Source organism: Thermobia domestica, chromosome 10 (genome assembly GCF_964235325.1).
Source record: "Thermobia domestica chromosome 10, izTheDome1.hap1.1, whole genome shotgun sequence".
Taxonomy (NCBI): Eukaryota; Metazoa; Arthropoda; class Insecta; order Zygentoma; family Lepismatidae; genus Thermobia; species Thermobia domestica.
Genome location: NC_137463.1, coordinates 150,092,820 through 150,112,590, shown reverse-complemented (window position 1 = coordinate 150,112,590; position 19,771 = coordinate 150,092,820). Strand labels below are relative to the sequence as shown.

The 19,771-nt window shown below is 35.6% G+C and overlaps 1 protein-coding gene across 1 annotated transcript in view; it reads left to right on the top strand.

Annotated features, from left to right (window-relative positions):
- The window catches only part of ACC (acetyl-CoA carboxylase), a 776,633-nt gene that overhangs the window by 532,627 nt on the left and 224,235 nt on the right, over positions 1-19,771 (top strand). The window contains exons 27-28 of the mRNA XM_081728639.1: positions 12,673-12,942; positions 14,536-14,656. Of these exons, the coding sequence (XP_081584765.1) occupies positions 12,673-12,942; positions 14,536-14,656 (391 nt within the window). The remainder of the gene's footprint in view (positions 1-12,672; positions 12,943-14,535; positions 14,657-19,771) is intronic.

Below are 19,771 nucleotides of genomic sequence, written 5' to 3'. Positions count from 1 at the left end.
TGTATCTGTTTTCTTTAAATATTAATCTATTATGTTAGTGAAAGATCAAGTAAACACACCTGCAGAGGAAAGATGGTAATCCTTTTTATAGAATTCAATATCGAGCTTCAATCTCAATGTATCAGTTTGCAATCCCAGTGGAACTTTTTCTTTCATCTTTATTTGTTGATTTTCTTTCTACATCTGTAAACATTTTTTTTTTTTTAAAAAAAAAACTTGTTTCTATCTTCAATGATAAGGAACTTGTTTCTGATAAAGACATGAGTAGTTGTCATATCAAAACTGTGATAACTTACTAAATGAAACAGATATTCGATACTATTCGAGAATTGAATTCTTGCATTTGACATCAATAAAGCAGTTTATGCTTGGATTTATTCGACCATTTGCTTTAGCATTTTCCATGTGATCTTAAACTAATGCAACCTAAACATAATTTATGAATGTAGTATTAAAAAAGGTCAGCTTAGTAAATGTAACTACCATCATCGTGAAGTCTGTTTCCAACAAGTAATATCTAATTTAAATAATATACTTATGACAGATTTTGCCGTAACCTCTAAACTTGCTGCTCCATGCAAATGCACGTGTTTCACATATGGTAGAGCCGGCTCTGCATATCATATATATCTAGTCGAAAAATTATTTATATATGATGTTTAGAAAAATACCATTAGGTAAATTAGTATTAGTTTTTACCTTTAGACAAGTTATTTGAATTTTATACTGTTTGTGACATTATTTTCGTACTTATTAAAGGCCTGCTTTCACGAAAAAACAAAATTTCATTTCTACTTTTATTTCTTAGTTAATATTGATGAAAGCTGCGGAAACCCGAATTGTTAGTAGGTATGGTATTCATGTAAATTATAAATTTTTGCAGCGTATCAGTGTCTAGCGTTCAATTTATCTTGCATTTTACACCTACATAAAAAGATTTCATACTTAAATAGACGTAAGATGCATTACAAATGACTATTTGAAAAGAAAAAACGAAATTTAGAAAAAAACGAGAGGGAATGTATTTTTTCTAAAAAAAACGTACATCCCTGAACAAATACAAACGTTTTTTTATATTTACAACACTATTCTTGTTAGAATATAATTTGATATTGATTTTGTAGGGTACTTCTAATACTGATACTATTGTATAATCGAGAAATGTATATTTGTGGTAAATTTCATAGGAAAAGAATTATAAATACGAAAATTAACATGAGTAAAACCAAAAGTTGCTAAATGGTCAAGAAAGTTTTGTTTTAGTTTTATTGTTCTTATTTACTGCTCTTTTGACATGAAATTTATCACATACTTGTCTTTTCCGATTATTCACATACTAACATTGTAAGAAATACCGGGCGAATTCGTTATCAAATTATATTCCTACAACATATTTATAGACATGCGACATAATTTTGGACATGAGTGTACAGTAGGAAAGTTAAGGGAATATGTTTCATATTTTTGGTTATATTTTATTTTATGATGATTGTATCTTCATGATTCTTTCAGGATAGCCAGTTCAGATTTTGATCAGAGCGGAAGCCCCTGTCCACCTGTAGGTACGGGGCTATAGTCCCCTAAGCTCTCCTTAATCCGACCCTGATTCAAATGTCAATATTTTCACACACAAAATCGAATATTTAATATGTAGATGTTACCTTATTTGTAAATTGCAAATTTTATTTGAAATAAATTTAATTTATAATTATATAATATCAAAACAACATCATACACGTTGCACTGTAATTTAAGTCAAACAAAAAACTATCATTTTGGTATGCAAAAATAGCCGCCCCCCAAAAAATGTCTGTCTCTCCTTTGCCCCCTAAGGAATTAAAGTTGGCGTCGTCACTGTTGTAAAATTGTGCCTCAGAAGACAGCAGACAGGACGAAATAGTTTAAATGCGGTTAACAAGCAGCGACTGAGAGCATTAGGTATTTCCATTGTTTACTAAAGTTCCAGCAACGAAGCGGTTCTTCGGTGGCAATTGAAGTATAAAATAAATAGTAATTAATGCCCGTCATCAGAAAAAATACATTCTTTTTTCTATTGAAAGTAATATTCAACATATGATAACATATGATCCCTCTTGAATATTTTTAAAAATCCATTTTCCTCCTCTGTATGCTCGACAACTTATAGGACGAAAGAGTGGATGTGAATTTCAAACTCCTGGTTGTTTGTTTAGTAAAATTAATTGGCTACACAAATCTTCCGAAAACCTTTTATTTTTAGCTGAGACATACTATTTCTTGCACGTTAATTTTTTCAATCTGAAGAACCAAAACCGGTACAAACAGGCATCCCAAAAGCCTTTTTCGGGACAGTTAATTATATCATTGAAAACCGGGACGTCTGGCAACCCTAATCTAATCTACTGTCAAGTCCTTGTTTTAAACATATTCTTACAATATTATTTTCTTGAAGCATCAAAGGTTTTAAATGAGTAGGGTAAGCAGCACCCCAAATTAATATACTATATATAAGTATACTATTTACAACAGCATAATATACAGTACATAATATTTTTATGCTTACAATGTATCGTAATTGAACAAATTTATATAATAATTTTCATATAGAAGTATCTTAAGTTTGACAACCCAAATGTCTGTACTGTGGTTCAGGTTGCATAATCGACAGGCACTCTTCCCAGTTAAATAGGTATAAGGACAAAAACAGCGCATGGACAAAAACCGCGCAAGCACAAAAATAGCGCATGAACAAAAACAGTGCATGCAAATTCCACGTGAACGAAAACAGCCCATGGGCAAAAAAAAATTTACACTAAGCTCGCTCGCGCTCGAGCTCATTCTTTTCAACTGGGCTCGTGCTCACTCGGGCTCGCGATCACTTACCTCAATTCGGCTCGCGCTTCCGACCATTTCCCTCAACTGTTCTCGCAATCACTCGCGCTCGCAAATACTTGGGCTTGCGCTCACCTCTCTCGACTGGGCTCTCGCTCACTCGGGCTTATGTTCACTTCTCTCAACTGAGCTCGCACTCACTCGGGCTTGCGCTCATTTTCATCAACATGGCTCGAGCTCGCCATCAGTTCCCTCAACTGGGCTCACGATCACTTCCCCGAACTGGGCTCGCGCTCACACGAGGTCGCACTCAATTCTCTCGAATGGGCTCGCGCTCACTAAACATAAGTCAGCTCGAGTTCACTTGGACTCGAGCTCACTTCTCTCAACTGAGCTCGCGCTCACTCAGGCTCACGCTTACTTCCCTCAACTGGGCTCGCGCTCGGGATCACTTCTAAAACTTAGCTCGAGCTCAGTCGGGCTCGCGATCACTTTTACAAACTAGGCTGGCGCTCACCCGGGCTCGCATTCAATTCTCCCGAATGGGCACGCCCTCAATAATCCTAAGTGACATCGCGTTCACTAGGACTCGCGCTCACTTCTCGCAATTGAGCCAACTGAGCTTGCGCTCACTGAGGCTCGCGATCACTTTCACAACTGGGATCAAACTCATTTGGTCTCGCATTGACTTCTCTCGACTGGGCTCACGCTCACTCGGACTCGCGCTTACTTATATCATTGAGGCTCGGGCTCTTGTTCATGCTCAATTATTCAGCCCAAGCCCAATTAAGCGAGAGTGCCGAGTTCACGAGCGTCGGGCTCGCTAGTTTGGACCAGAGCCCTGCAAACCCAGGCCCAAAGACAACCCAACCCGGCCCAGATGGATCTATATTCTGTGCCCGGCTCGACATTCGTAACCTGCCTGGGAACAACTAAGTCTGATAAGTCAAGTCAATCCTTTAATATGCAATGGAAAATGAAAAATGTGTCGTCATAATATTGCAATGTCTGTTTGTCTTTCTCGAATAGGAAAATCGTGTGAAAGGTTACCCAAGGTTTGTTTTCTATATCCCTATTCTGTCTGTCTATTTGTTATCTGCGCTTACTCTGTCCAGCCATGTTTATTATACAATAATACAGCTCATGGACGTAAAAGTCTTATACTACACTCATTAGTGCATTACAAGTAAAAGAGAAGATATGTAAAACTGCTAACAAACTATATGTAATACTAATATTACAACTACTACTGCTAATACTACTATTACTATTACGATTACGCATGCTAGTGTTAATTCCACTATTGCTGCCACTGCTACTACTATTATTACTACCACTACTGCTACTACTCATTACAATACTAATACGACAGCAAATACTACTACTGCTAGTACTAGTATTACGAAAACAAAACAATGAAAATGAAATCTTTGACTTTACGTCCCTCAGTTATGCCGGCTAGGCTAAAGGAAACGGTGATGATGAGAAATAAATGAAATGGTGGAATGAATAAAGTGGGAGGAAACGGGAGAACGCCGAGAAACCCTCTACATGGTGTTTGTCCACCACAAAGTTCACTTGGCGAGAGCTGGGATCGAACCAGGGACCCCATGCACCAGAGGTGAACGCTCAACCACTGAGCAACCGTTCCAGGAACACCTAATCGACCCGGCGTCTTGGTGATTTATTTGATCATTATTTTTTCTTATATTTGTAGTATCGTACTATAAACAATACAGGAACATGTAACATCATTTGGTATTTGCCTTGCTAATTGAACATTAGTACAAATTGCATTGATCTTATGAGCACGCCAGTTCACGGTTTTGACCTCCGTGGTCTAATGGTAGAGTACCAAATTCTACTTAGTAGGTCAAGTACTTGACTTTATCATACGTTCTTTAGGTAGCTACGGCTCAGGCCGTATGGATGATGATGGGATGAATTGGTGGAATGAAAACAGTGGGGGGAAACGGGTCTCCCACGCACACGGTGTTTGTCCACCACAAAGCTCACATAGCACGAGCTGGGATTGATCCGACGACCTCTAGCACCAGATGTGAGTGCTTGTCCTACTGAGCCACCGTTGTCCCTCGTAGATCAAGCATCGATTCACATCCTACGCAGACCGGCCATAATAACTAGCATTTCTCCGTTTTTTTTCTGTACTTAGAAGTTAAATTCGGTACCACCAGACATGTCAATTCTGTCGCGAAGTCGTAGCAGTTGTAGTAGTATTAGGAGTGGTTTGTAGTAGTATTAGTAGAAGTAGTAGTAGTAGAAGAAGAAGTAGTAGTAGTAATAGTAGTAGTAGTAATAATAGTAGTACTTTGCAGAGTAGTAGTACTTTGTAGTAGTACTTGAATAAAGAGTCAGTTCCCCAAACACATTACGATTAACATAGGCTGACAACATTAGTTTCCAAACCGTCTCTCGGAGTGCTTCGGCCGGGCCGGCCCGGAAATATATGTGTCCGGTTCGGCCGTATAGCATTTCTGTCCGATCCGGAATGTGCCCGGCCCGGTTCGGCCCGGTCCAGTTTGATATTACTTGAAACAATTTGCTATTTCCTGAAACGGGCAGGGCCGGGCCGGAAAATCCGTTGGGTCAAACGGGCGCGCCCGACCCGTGCAGGGCTCTGCTTGTATGTGCAGATGTGTGCAGTGCTTCCAAACATCTACCAAGGTCTCATTGTTTCCGTCCCAAACTTAATTGCTGCTGTCCTGCGAACCAAAGGTAGACACGTGAAATATTAAGTAGGTGGTCATAATGTTCCGGCTAGCCAGTATCTATTCGTAGATTGTTGTTTTTTTTATAATCTTGAACATTGAAAGGCAAGAAAGTTACAATGCTGATATTGACAAAGTAATCAACGAATACCTCTTCCAAATGGTTTGTCGGTTTGGAAAATTGTGAGCAGGTTCCAGAAATTTTGATGGGTTTTAATATATTACTTGTGAACATTTTATTCTAATTTATTTAGGAAAAATCTGTTTCTGTTGATATTTTCTTAGTTCAATGTATAATTGCTTAATAATAATAAATTATTATACCGAATTTTTTCCATAATATGAACAAGTAGTGACTGACTAAATGGAACATCATAAGTCGAAACTGTATTTTCTATAAATTTTAGGTGCCTTCATGAACTTGGAAGGAGAGTCTCTTTTAATATTTTTGCGGGGATGTCCATGCGCCCTTAGTTAGGCAACTGCAAATATGTAAAAAAAATCATTAACATACGTAAAAATATGTGAACATATTTTCAAGTGTATTTTATTTCTGCGTCATTTACTCTGTGAAATATATATATATGTTTCATTTATTTATGTTCCAGTTGCTTATTCTAGGTTGCTTGAAAAAACTATGCATAACTGCAAAATTATTATAACTAACTTGCCACAGACAGTTCAAATTTTCACAAGGAACAAATGAAAATGTATTCCAAGAAAATAGGAATCACATAATAATAATAATAATAATAATAATAATAATAATACAATCCTTAGTTACTGCCCTGAGGAATTTATCTAAGAAATTGGAAGGTATCTACCCTGGACTCAACAAGGCACCATCCCAGCATTTGCCTTAAATAAGACCAAGGATAATCATTGAAAAAACTAGTTAAGACGACATAAAATGATATTTCATTGCAAAGTTGTGCAGAATTTTTATATATCGAACTCTATTTGTTTCTGCCTTAAATAAAGATGCAAAATGAAATTTCCGTAGATGTAAATTATTAGAAAGGCATATTGTTTCCCTTCTGCTGTCCTTTTATTTGGAGTCTCGTAGTTAATTAATTAGAAAGTATGTAGGTGCGTCAGCAAAATGTAAAAATATGTACAATAGACAGAAAATATGTAAGACTTCAAAATATGTAAAAAAATATGTAACGTGATTTTTATTTATGTGGCTCCTCACATCGTAATTTTCCAGAATTTCTGATTTTCACCAACGTACATACAAAGAAAAAATGTAAAAAAAAAAAATCCGTGGCTTAGTTATAAGCTATCCTGAATACTCGTGAATCTGTTTTACTTCAAACAGAAATTCGGTCCTCATCTAGAGTAGGTTTGTTTTTATTTTGCACGCTTCCCGCCTAAAGGATGGATCTGTCTGCAATGTCTTGTTGCCACGCCAGGGTTGAGTTGAGAGTTACAATACGCTAGGAAACAGCAAAACGTCACTCCTCTCACAAATCACGGTAACACATTTCTCCGCTTGTGGCAACTAAACATTCCAAACACACATGCCCGGATTAACCCATCTGGAGGCCCGGGGCTAGAAAAAATATGTGACCCCTGCTGACGGCGCCTAATAAATACATTTCTGTGAACGTACAGTAGGAAAGTTAAGGGAATATGTTTCATATTTGTGGTCATATTTTATCTTTTGATGATTGTATATTGTATAATTCTTGACCTGATGATGATTGTATCGTGATCAGATTGGAGGCTCGGGGCTACAGCCCCTTTAAGACCCTCATTAATCATACCCTGCAAATACGCACCAAACAGCAATGACTTCATTTGACGGGCTTGGTGACAACTAACGTCACCTACACGACTAAAGCAATGAGATGTCTATTGGATTAAAACCTTCTCGTGAGTACTAACAGGAAATACTTTATAAGCCAATCAACTGCATTGGCGGGTAGTGTGTCAAACGTACTCTAAACTCCTTCTGCCGTTGTCTTACCTTCCAGCACCTGTGGATATTATGGCAATGCGCTGTTTTTGGCCACACTGTAATTGCATGCGCTGTTTTTGCTTTGCGCGGTTTTTGTCCACGCGGTATTTGCATGCGCGGTTTTTGTCCTTGCGCGGTTATTGTCCACGCGGTATTTGCTTGCGCTGTTTTTGTCCTTGCGCGGTTTTTGTCCACGCGGTATTTTCATGCGCGGTTTTTGTTCTTGCGCGGTTTTTGTCCTTGCGCGGTTACTGTCCACGCGGTATTTGCTTGCGCTGTTTTTGTCCTTGCGCGGTTTTTGTCCACGCGGTATTTGCATGCGCGGTTTTTGTCCACGCGGTATTTGTTGCGCTGTTTTTGTCCATCGCTGTTATTGTTTGCGCGGTATTGACCTAGAACCCCAGAACTGTGACGGCCAGTAGCGAAGCTAGAATATTTTTCAGGAGGGGCAACGAAGGGCCCAAGAAAATTTTGAGGAGGCCATCTCCAATGAATGAAAAACTTGATTCATATATATATATATATATATATATATGTGTGTGTGTGTGTGTGTTTGCATGGGCGGCGATTAGGGGGGCAAAGGGAGGCAGTTGCCCCCCCCACTTTTTGAAATGACCATTAACGTATATAATTTCATTTGGAAATATAAAGTTTTTGTACGTATTAATGGTTCATAGAATAAAAATGCTGCCATAAAATTTTTGCCGTTCCGTGAGTATGTATTGGTTACCTACCCGTGAAGTTAGGAAATCTACAGGAATTGCATTTTAATTGCCATGAAAAATGGCCATGGGAAATTAACCTATTGGAGCGCCACAAATTCTAGCGTACTTTCATTTATTCTTACAAGGGCTCGACATGTTAGTCGGCCGCTTTAGAAATAATTGACATAACATTTTGAGAGAAAAAGAAAAGAAAAAGAAAGAAAGAAAAATGTCCTTCACAAGTTATTCTTTAATTGCACAAAAATCGACAGTTCCTAATATGTCTTTTTTTTTTCTAATAGCAAGGAATATTTTGATTTGATTTTTTCTTTTGAGTTTAACATCCCGTTAAGCAGGGGAGGCTATATCAGAAGTGGACATAATGATTAACGTGGAATCCGAACCACATGAGCTCCCGCCGGGAATCGAACCCGGATCTCCCACGTAAAAGGCGCGAATGCTAAACGCTTAGCCACGAAGGAACTCAGTAAATAATATTAGTTTAAAAGAGGAGTGTACATATACAATTTTTATACAATTAAATTTACATATACAATTAAATTTACATATACATACAATTACATATACAATTAAATTTTGTGAATTCGACATAATTCTAGGTTTTAGGATTATTTTGTATAACTGGAGTGTCGGGTGCTTCTAAGCATTGTTGAGTTTTGATGTATTCCAAGAAAGTGAAAACTGTATCTAATGGCAACAAACATGTTTCGGGAAGCTGCAAAAGTATTTATTTAAATGTCGTAGCACATGCTTGTAGTATTTACTGTCTTTCTAAGAGTAATAACATATATAATAGCATGCGTGGAATTAAAAATATGTTGTTCATTAATTCCCAGTTTCAATATAACTTTTGCATATTCATTACTATGATTATTTGATTAATATTATTCTTTCTATTTATTTGTTTTGCAAATTTGTTATTAAATAGGCCTCTAATCTGATCACACAGAATTTCCAGACAGAATTTTAAGATGTTAATGAGCAAGGAATCAAATCTCTTCTTACACCTTCGTTGTTTAAGAGTACAAAGGGCTAGTAGCCACTTGCGTTGCTCTTGTCAATTTACTTAATAAAATTTGAAACACTACAGTATTTTAACTAAAAAAAAAAAAACAGTATCCTAATATTTATACAACCTTTCGTCAAACTAAGTGTTAGAAGCAACCAGGAAAACTAGCATTGATATACAAATATTCAGATCATGTCTTGCCCCCCCCCCACTTTTAACGTCCAACCTCCGCCACTGTGTGTGTGTGTGTTTTTTTTTTGTTTGTTTGTTTGTTTGTTTGTTTCCATCCATCTTTGTTGTTCATGATTTTACTGTTTTCAAAACAGCGAAAATATAAGAATTTACTACCTCAAACAACTAGGGCACAGTTATACAATTGATTTCCATTCTAATATAAGTAGTTACTTAATCACGGCGTTTAAAATATGTGTGGCTGATTGATTTAGGTGGAACGTAGAAGCAGAGAAATATATATATACACACACACACTCAAAATCAAAAGGGAACAAAGTGCCTCGTTGAAATTTGCACTTATATCATGATGCTAGTTATTTTAGGAATTTGCTTATTATATATGAAGGCAGAGCTACCAGAACTTTAGCTGTATTTTCGAATCAAGCTAATATGCATACTGCTGTTGTAGGTTTTCACAAACAGATTACTGAAAACTCCATTAAAAGTAAACTGAACTTATTCTATTTATTGTAATTATTTTTCTCACTCTCACACCAAAGAAATATATTAAATATAACACTTCAAACTCTTGTATAAACTATATACTTTCGTTACCTTTCTAAAACTTTTAATAAACAAGTATTACTACATGACAAAGCAAATTAGTTTATGTTGTGTTAAACGGTAGAACGGACAGTATTATTTCAGAAAAGGTGGAAGATCATAAATTTCAAAAACAGCGCTTCGTCTATATTGTCTTGTTAAAATAGCTAATTTCACTTGTGTGCTTGACAGCTGTAACACATAGAAGCATTGATCAATACCAGTTTGTAACAGTTTACATTACAGAAAAAAAAAAGTATGTAGTTTATTTAGGTAGTTAATAAAACTGCATATGAATACAAAAACAAAAATATGATCAATCATGTGCATTTGAGCTTAGCGGTATTACAATGACTTCAGATTCGGAAGATAACGTGATCGATCCCTCGTGGGCAAATATTTCGACTTAGGAGTTTACCAAGATTCTTTTTTAGTTCACTATCGAAATGTTTATGGATCAATTGACTCATTTCCCTCATTTCTATTCTCTGAGCCTCGAATGTTTCAAAACCTATTCAAATGTAGCTGAAGTAGCTTAACGCTACTATGCTGTAGTCGATGCTAAATTAATATTGTTAGTTTTGAGATTGGATATGAAGGCACAGCACTAACTAGTAGGTTTATATCCTGTTCAAAATTCACGTCACCACTGATTTACTGTTCTGCATAACTCCTACAATGTAATTTTCTCGGAAATGGTTAAACATGATTTGACGAAGAACAAATAGCTATAAATCTGCGATAAAATTTGGTATTCAGTGACTGAACTCACTGAATGGAGTCTTTATAGACCAGTTCCATAAACTCCTGATATCACTCTGATTACTAAATATCAGATAAGGTAACGGGATGACACAACCTGGTCACGGGAGTAACTATAGCTTTTACACAAAATAACATTACTGCCGCGACCAACTTGTATCATCTCGGTATCTTACCTGATGATTAGTAATCAGGAGATTGTAACACTGGCTTTGTGATAAACTTTGGAATTTCTCTATGAAGTAACATTTTAGGGATTAAACTACAGTTGAATTTTTTAAAGAAAAATATTTCTGAACGATTTATTTACAAAGAATCACTGAATTTTATTACATTTCCCCAGGCTTTAGTTAGTAGTATCGGTCCATCAAGCGCTGACTCCGTTTTCCTAGAGGCCGCTAATATCGCTTGTTAACATTGTACCAGAAGGATTCTACAGAATTGCTAATGGCCAAGTGCGTTAGGAAACTAGACGTACTAAAGACAGGACCAGAAGGTAATCGAGCGGGAGAAAAAGTATCGGTAGTAATAGTTTTGGCTCGTAGTATTCAGCATCTAATTTTTCTCAAACGATTGGAATGCGAACAACAAAGGGAATAATTATTTCACAAGTAATAAAAACTTGTGCTCTCTTCTTTTATTGTTAATTAAACAAGACGGCTCGATATTAAGATGCTTTGAAAATAATAATAATGCCAAATTATTTAATGGATGCTATGCATTTGTTCTATGTCGCCATAATCAATGGGAATTAATTACTTGGTGTACAAATTATAATAAGTAATGTACGAAAACATTTCGTCCAACTAAAGTGTATGTTTTTTTCTGTAGTGTGCGTTATTTGTAAGTTAGCATCTCATATTTTAGTATGACTTTCAACATTGAAGCGAATGAGAATGCCGACTGATTTGATTTTTATTTTTGGTTCTTTGTCCAAAACAAAGGAGACAACTAGATAAGGGACAGAGGTTAAAAGGAATGTTCAGGTGGTGAGGTCAATGCACATGCACCCCACAGATTTCAGTGAATTAGATCTTGCTGAACTGCAAGCAAAAACGAGGAAAGATATTTTATTCGGAACGAAGACTATTGCAACATACGGTATTCTGCAGTTGGTAATTCTGTTGTCGAGAGACGTTTTGGTAGTAGTTTCACTTGTAGCAACGACCCACTCACCGTTTATCGACCTATAAAAATATCACTGTGTAGGGGGGCCAAGAATTTGAGCAAGGGGGCCTGGCCCCCCTTGGCCCTCCCTTAGCTTCGCCACAGGTGACGGCGTCGTCTTAGACAGATGTGGCTCCAACAAGACGGGGCCACGTCACACACAGCAATTGCATCGATCAACATTCTTGGGAGGATGTTTCCAGGACGGGTTGTCTCTCGTCGCGGCTATTTTCTTTGGCCTGCACGCTCGCCCGACCTATCGACATGTGACTTCTTCCTATGGGGTTACTTGAAGCAACAAGTATATGCAACAAAACCTGAAACATTACAGGATTTACGTAAATCCATTCAACATGCAATCCACCAAACCCCACTGGGCATGGTTCAGCTGTGAGTGCTGTGAAGCGACGTGCAGAGATCTGTTTGAATAACCATGGTGCACACCTCACTGACATAATTTTCAAGACGTAGTTGCCATATGTAATGCTTTTGTATGTACATTCTGGACATGTAAAACTTTTGTTCATAAAAGGTCATTAAAATATTTAATTTGCAAAAAACATCGTCTAACTATTTATGCCGCACCCTATATAAATCTGAATAAAATGTACTGCAGCATTTCGGATTTTCAGAATTTTGTGCGAATAGTCACGATTAAATTATTTCAGCGTTGATTTTTATCAATTATATAAATTAAATAAAGTTTCTTGCACATCTTCATTCCTATAGATTGGTATGGTGGCATGGAGAATCACCTTAAATACACCTGAATATCCTAATGGTAGAGATATAATTGTCATAGCAAACGATATGACATACTTGATTGGATCCTTTGGCCCTAAAGAAGATCTGCTGTTTTATCATGCATCTCAGTTAGCTCGGAAATTGAAAGTTCCTCGAATATATATATCAGCTAACAGTGGAGCACGAATAGGACTTGCAGAGGAAATCAAGCAACTGTTTAAAGTTGCATGGGAGGATCCAGAAGAGCCAGATAAGGTAAATATAATGATTATCATTTTTGTATATCTATCTTTCTATCTCTCTCTCTCTCTCTCTCTATATATATATATATATATATATATAGAGAGAGAGAGAGAGAGAGAGAGAGAGAGAGAGTATTATGACAGAGTTATTCTCATGGTGGTCTGTAATTTTATTCATTTACTTTGTTCTTTATGCCTACTTATATCGAATATTTCTTATTCAAAACGTTAATAAATGAATAAAGTAATTACAACAATAGGTAAGACTTGTAATAAGTTGTCTTCTATATTATTCAATAAATTTGCATATTTCTTTAGCTTCTATTGTGAAAATTTAATAAGCTGGGATACATTTTCGCCCGAAGAAAGTTGTTTGAACTAATAATAACATTTTTTTAAACTTAATATTTCTTTAACGTTATTATTTCTTTAAAATTTTCTTACATCAGATTGTTGAGAAGAATCTGATGTAAGATAGAAGTGAAAACAGGGAATATAAGCATGATGAAATGCCACAGTCGTGAGGATAAATAAATGTACACATATATTTGTGATTGGTAATTTTTAGTTTTTATCATTCCGATCAAATTATGTAATCCCCCGGGAACGCAAATAGCGTAGTTAAAAGTATATAATCTGAACTCCTGTGTTTCAATAGAAAGTTCTAATAACATTCAGAATGAAGATTGTAAAATAAGTGTATTGGTTTGCATTTAAGTTTTTCGTACTAAAGAGGTATGATCGAGGCTGTGTTGCACAAGAAAATTTTGGTCATATTCAGAACCAGAATTATTAGCACTCTTTTCTGCTTTGTTACTCAATCGCGATTCGTTATTATTTAATCACTTTTTTTTTTTTTTTTTTTTAATTAACAGTACTTCAGTTCAAATATACGGAAAGCTTAGGTTGTTTAGGATTAAGATTTTAAAGCCTCGATGTTGGAAGCAGTACCTAGATATATGAGACGTGAATCTACAATTTAACTGAGATCCACTTAAGATTGAACCACAATGTTCCGCTCTGGAGGCGGCAATGGTGAAAACTTAGCTAGAAAGTACTTTAAAAAAAAAAAAAAAAAACTAATATTTAGGGGGAGATTATTGGTAACTTTTAGAAAATAAATATGTTATTTTCATACCTCACAATTAAGCTAGTTAAGTAAAACATTTTAAAAATAAATAAATAAGAGAAATTATTTGAAAAGAGAAATTACTGTGGAAGGTAAACAAGTAAACGTTCTAGGTATAATCCGAATGTCAGGTTTCAAGTAACATTTTTTGTAAAATATACAAATAACTAATGTTTTAAAATTATGCTCTCCCCACCCCTTCTTATGTTTATCTAATATGAAATCCAATTTTTATTTCGTTTCGTTGTTTACAAGAAAATACTTAATTAGAATTTATTAATTATTGTTTGGTACTAGCAGATTCAGAAACGAACATTATCATATTGAACATTATTCTGATATTTGTGCCGATATTGTATATTTTTTAAGTCCTCCAGAACTAGTGTTCTAATTGACAAGAATTTAACACTGTTTATATAACTGTAATTCATGTATTAATGATATTATTATTATTATTATTATTATTATTTTATAAAGGGATTCAAATATTTATATCTAACAACAGAAGATTTCAAGAAAGTTTCAGCAATGAATTCTGTACATGCAGTCCTGATCGAGGATGAAGGAGAACCTCGATATAAGATAACTGACATAATTGGTAAGTATTTTTTTTACACCATATACATTTTAACAAATTAATTTATATAAAAAAGAGTAAATAAAAAATAAATATTGTTACCTGTGTGATGTATCTTCGGGTATTATTTTCCGTGGATATTTCGCAAACCTCACAGTTTGTCTATTCATGTAGTCCAAATCGTCTAATTACTTTTTAAACCGCTTAATCCATCTTTCTTCTCTTGTGTTCACTGAAAAGGATAACTTCAGCACTTTGGGTTGAAATTCTGTACAATTTTATCTTTTTTCCTCTTAGAATTAATAACTCCAGGCTGAATAATTTATTATGAATATAAGCTTACCGCCATCTTTCTGTTTTCTTCTCTATGAAATCAGTCTTTGCTCTTTCTTAATACTTTTAATTTATTCATACAGTAGTATATTCAATTAATATGAAGAAATATTTTGAAACTCTATTCTACTGAAATTATGGTGTAATAATATCCAAATCAATCCAGCTCGAAACTTACGGAATGCTTTATACTAATTTCCAACATTGAATGCAAACTAATGTAAACTCAGTCAAAATATCCGTGTTCCACAATTGTGGGATAACTGGGTGACAAATTTAATACAGTAATATTATCGATACTTGTTTCTTAGCAAAAAATTTGATGCTGTGCTTGCAAACGATGACATTACGTCATTGACAAGGGATGAGAATGGGTAGTTAAAGTGTATTTGAAAATTTGAATGGAGTCGTTAATCGCTATATAACCGTATGCGAAGGGTATCTACCACATATAAACATCCAACAATTACCACGTATAAATTACGTTTATATCGTCGAGGTAGGCTGATACTATTGCATTTCTGCAACGAAACAAAGAGTGGACTAAGAAACGATTACCCTCGAATTCGACTCTGCCTTACGTGAATCGTCCAACTCTGCTCCAGGGATTGATCGTATACTTTAAAATATGTTACGCAAAATTTCGCGTGACACTCAGTTTGCATTATTGCAGTTGTCTAATCGCGTCTTGTCAAAGGAGTTCTCAAACCTCAGTGATGTGAAACTATGGTGGGGCTAGTCTTCAAACCAGAGGCATCCATTTCAACTGTCTTCATCTACAGACCTATTGCCCTTATTGAGTCGAGTCTGTACGTTTTAGGAACACATGATGAACACATGCGTTGTGTGGCATTTGAAGTCAGATTCATTTTTGAGCAAGTTCCCGTGCGTATTTTGCTATTACAAGTCTATTAATGAAAAATCTTTAATTCCAAAACCCTTACTTACTCCATCGCGAGAACCTTCTTGCTATATTCTTCGATTTAGTACGGAAGGTTTATGATAGCTTGGCCTGAAGGTATATTGAGACACGTTTCTAACTGGTATGTTCGTGGTTAAATGACTGAGTGCATACTAAGTTTTATCGACAAATGTTATTCTAGGACGCCTGTGGATTCTACTCTATTAGATTGATTTATACAGGAAATCAGTGTCTCTCAAGGCAGTATTATTACTTATTAGTGCTTCAAGTTTGTTGTCACTGTCAACATCTCGCAGATTCAGGTTCCTGTATCTAATCTGCTTTACGTTAACGATCCTGTTATTTAATGTCACTCGTTACTATCTAGATATTACTCAGCACCTTTAACTGACAACAAATTGTCTTGTTTGGTGGTTGAGTGAGACCGGTTTTCCTCTGAGAAAACTAAGTGCGCACAATTTTGCCACCAGTGAACCTGTCTTGTTGATCCACACCTGTGTCCCGATGGTAATAATTTCTTGTTTATTTACACATTTGATGTTAGCAACTATGTTTTGTAATCTTAAGTACTCTTTTATTATTTTTGAGTTTATTCGTGTACTTTTTCACCACACATAGGCTGCTAATAATATTGTTCTGTTACGATTATATCGTAATGCAATCCGGTCTAAGTTAGACTATGGTTTCTTTCTCATCTTCACGTTTCTTTTTACTAAATCAAGTTGTAAATGCGTATCAACTAGACATTCGACTAGCTCTTGGCGCTTTCCACTCTAATCCTGTTCGTAAACTTCATATGTGAGCAAACAAGCTTGCGTTTGTATATCGCCAAGAAACACTTTTCCAAAATTATGTAGTTTATGTGCGTTGTATTACTGCTCATCTTTCAGCTTTTCTTTGCGTCAAGACCACATGAACGATCGATATGTAGCGCGTTCCCGGTTAGACTTCATAGTAGGTTCGTGCCTATGGGGGTCTTATCACGAATTTGAGTGTCTCTCTCTTTGTTTGCTACAGGTGGTACTCTTCCAGTATCACTATTGTCTCCGCAAAGACTCGACCATTGGTTTTTCACACAACCAATAGTACATAAATACCCAGAAATACAAGCAAGAGTTCGGAGAGTTGCAGGAAGCTAACTGCAATTTTAGTGTGTTGTATTAGGACGGTTTCTAAAGCGAGATCTCTGTTAGGTGTTCCCTCCTCACAGGTCATAAAATTTAGCCTATGTCGCCTGTGTTCAATATTCATTGCTGAACTCATAGCAGTTAAACCTTACTGTCGATTACTTGTTACAGTTTTCCCAACGTCAGATACTTATCTGCACTAACTCACATAACGTTATTACATACCTGCTGAATGTTTTTAATACACATTTCCTCCTGAAAGACATTCTTGAGAAATGCCATCACCTACAACAATAGGGCTGTGTGATTGATGTCTCCCGGTTCATAGATGTGTTTCTGTTTGAGGAATCGAGCGTACCAACATAGCATCCAAGCATGCCGCATTGGCAGATGTTGTACTGAATTACTAACATAGCCGATCTCAGATGCTATTTCGTCCATAAAATTTGCTTTCACTGTGAAACGAGCTCCACTCTCTGAAACCTACTTTGGTAATTTGCAGACCTCATCGCGTACTACCCACAGAAATCAAGTTAGTTTGGCGCTCTTATGTATCCAACACTGATCTCTTACACATTCCTATCTGCTGGATGATACCAACCGTCCGTATTGTAAAGAATATGTTGTCCCACTGAATACTTGGAATATTCTTCTAGAATGTTCAGAATACTCAAGCCTCAGAAAGCCGTTAGTAGTTAATAATAATATTAATGATAACAATCAGATATTGCGGATAAGCTGGTTTTCAGTTACAATGTTTTCGATTTTGTTGGTTCGACTGAAATAATTAACTTTCTCTGCAAAAGTTTTTCCTTTTAGCTTTTTACTGTTTTCTTATATTATTATTAATATTCTTGTATCAGTTTCAAGTCATACATTTTTTTTTTTTTAATTTTGTTTGTTCTTTTAGCTTTTCCAGTAACTGTTTTAATTTATATATGAATATCTTAAGAATATCTTTAATATTGTCTTAAATTTTGACAGGGCCGTGGTGGCTCAGTGGAAGAGCGTTCACCTCTGGTGCTTGAGGTCCTTGGTTCGATCCCAGCTCGCGCCAAGTGAACTTTCTGTTGGACAAACACCGTGAGCGTGGGTTTCCTCGGAGTTCTCCCGTTTCTTCCAATTTTCTTCATTCCACCATTTAATTCATCTCTTATCATCATCGTCTCCTTAGCCTAGCCGGCATAACCGTGGAAAATAAAACTTAAAGATTTCATTTCATTTTTAAATGTTGACGTTTTTAAGTTTTTTTTTCTATCACTGTTATTATTTTAGGAGTCCCTTTACAGGAGAATATGTCGGACACTGTCGGTCTTCCTTAAATTTAGGAATTGTCAAAAAGTAATAAATAAATAAAACAAAAAAATAAATGGTTGGGACATTAGTTTATATCTCTGTAAATTTGGTTAGTCGTGCTTGTTCCCTTCTACAGGAAAAAAAAAATGTTAAAAATATACTTGTGTTCGCTACGTGTTTGGTTATTGATCTAATTTATCTTCTTTGATGAGGCTTTATTTTAGCATGTAGTGTGACTCCAGTATAACATTTGGTTGTATAGTTTAGTATAAGGGTCCATGATCTTTAATAACACATGGATACTCTGATGTACTCCTCTCTAAATTTTGGGAGGGGTACTTACGATCCCCCCCTAAATTTGGGAATTCTTAAAAAGTAAAAATTCGTGCGATTTTGATTTTGAATTTAGCGTCCCTCTCAGCAACAAGGCTATATGAGACATGGATCTACAACTTAACGTGGGATTCGAACAACATGAATTCCCGCTTGAAATCGAACCCGGGTCTCCCACTTCAAAGATATGTACGCTAACGCTTAGTCACGAGGGAGTTCGTAAAAATTGGTAATTGCCCTCTAGGACATAAGTACGTACCTGTTTATATTTGGTTAGTTCATCTTGTATCTTTTATGATTTAAAAAAAAATGTACGACATATAAGTAAGAAACGGCGAGAAAATCAAATTTTGATAGTAAATTTGAATTAGCTTGAGGTGGTATTTTAAAGATATTGCTCCATACTTCACTTAGTGTTGTAAATAAAAAAAAAAAAAAGTTCGTATTTTTTCAGAAATGTAGGTTTTTTTTAGAAAAAAAATACCTCTCGTTTTTTTTTTTTTTTTTTTTTGTAAATTTCGTTGTTTTTTTTCAAATAGTCATTTGTAATGCATCTTACGTCTATTTAAGTATGAAATATTTTTATGTAGGTGTAATCACCGTAAAATGCAACATAAATTAAACGCTAGATACTGATACGCTACAAATATTTTACAATTTACATGAATAACTAAGACTATATCAACTAAGAAATAAAAGTAGAAATGAAATTTTGTTTTTTCGTGAAAGCAGGCCTTTAATATGTACGAAAATAATGTTGCAAACAGTATAAAATTCAAATAACTTGTGTAAAGGTAAAAACTAATACTAATTTGCCTAATAGTATTTTTCTAAATATCATATATAAATAATTTGTCGACTAGATATATATATGATATGCAGAGCCGGCTCTACCATACCTGTAACACGTGCATTTGCAGGGAGCGGCAAGTTTGGAGGGTCCGGCAAAATCTGTTATAAGTAGAGACCAGATGTTTAGGCATTAAAAACTTGAAAAATAAGCAGGCAAATAGGCACTTAAAATTTTAAAAAAATAAGCAGTAAAATAGGCACTAAAATGTAACTCGAAATAATGAAGATAAATATTCAATACAATTTAAAAAGTAGATTAGTAATAAATAGTGT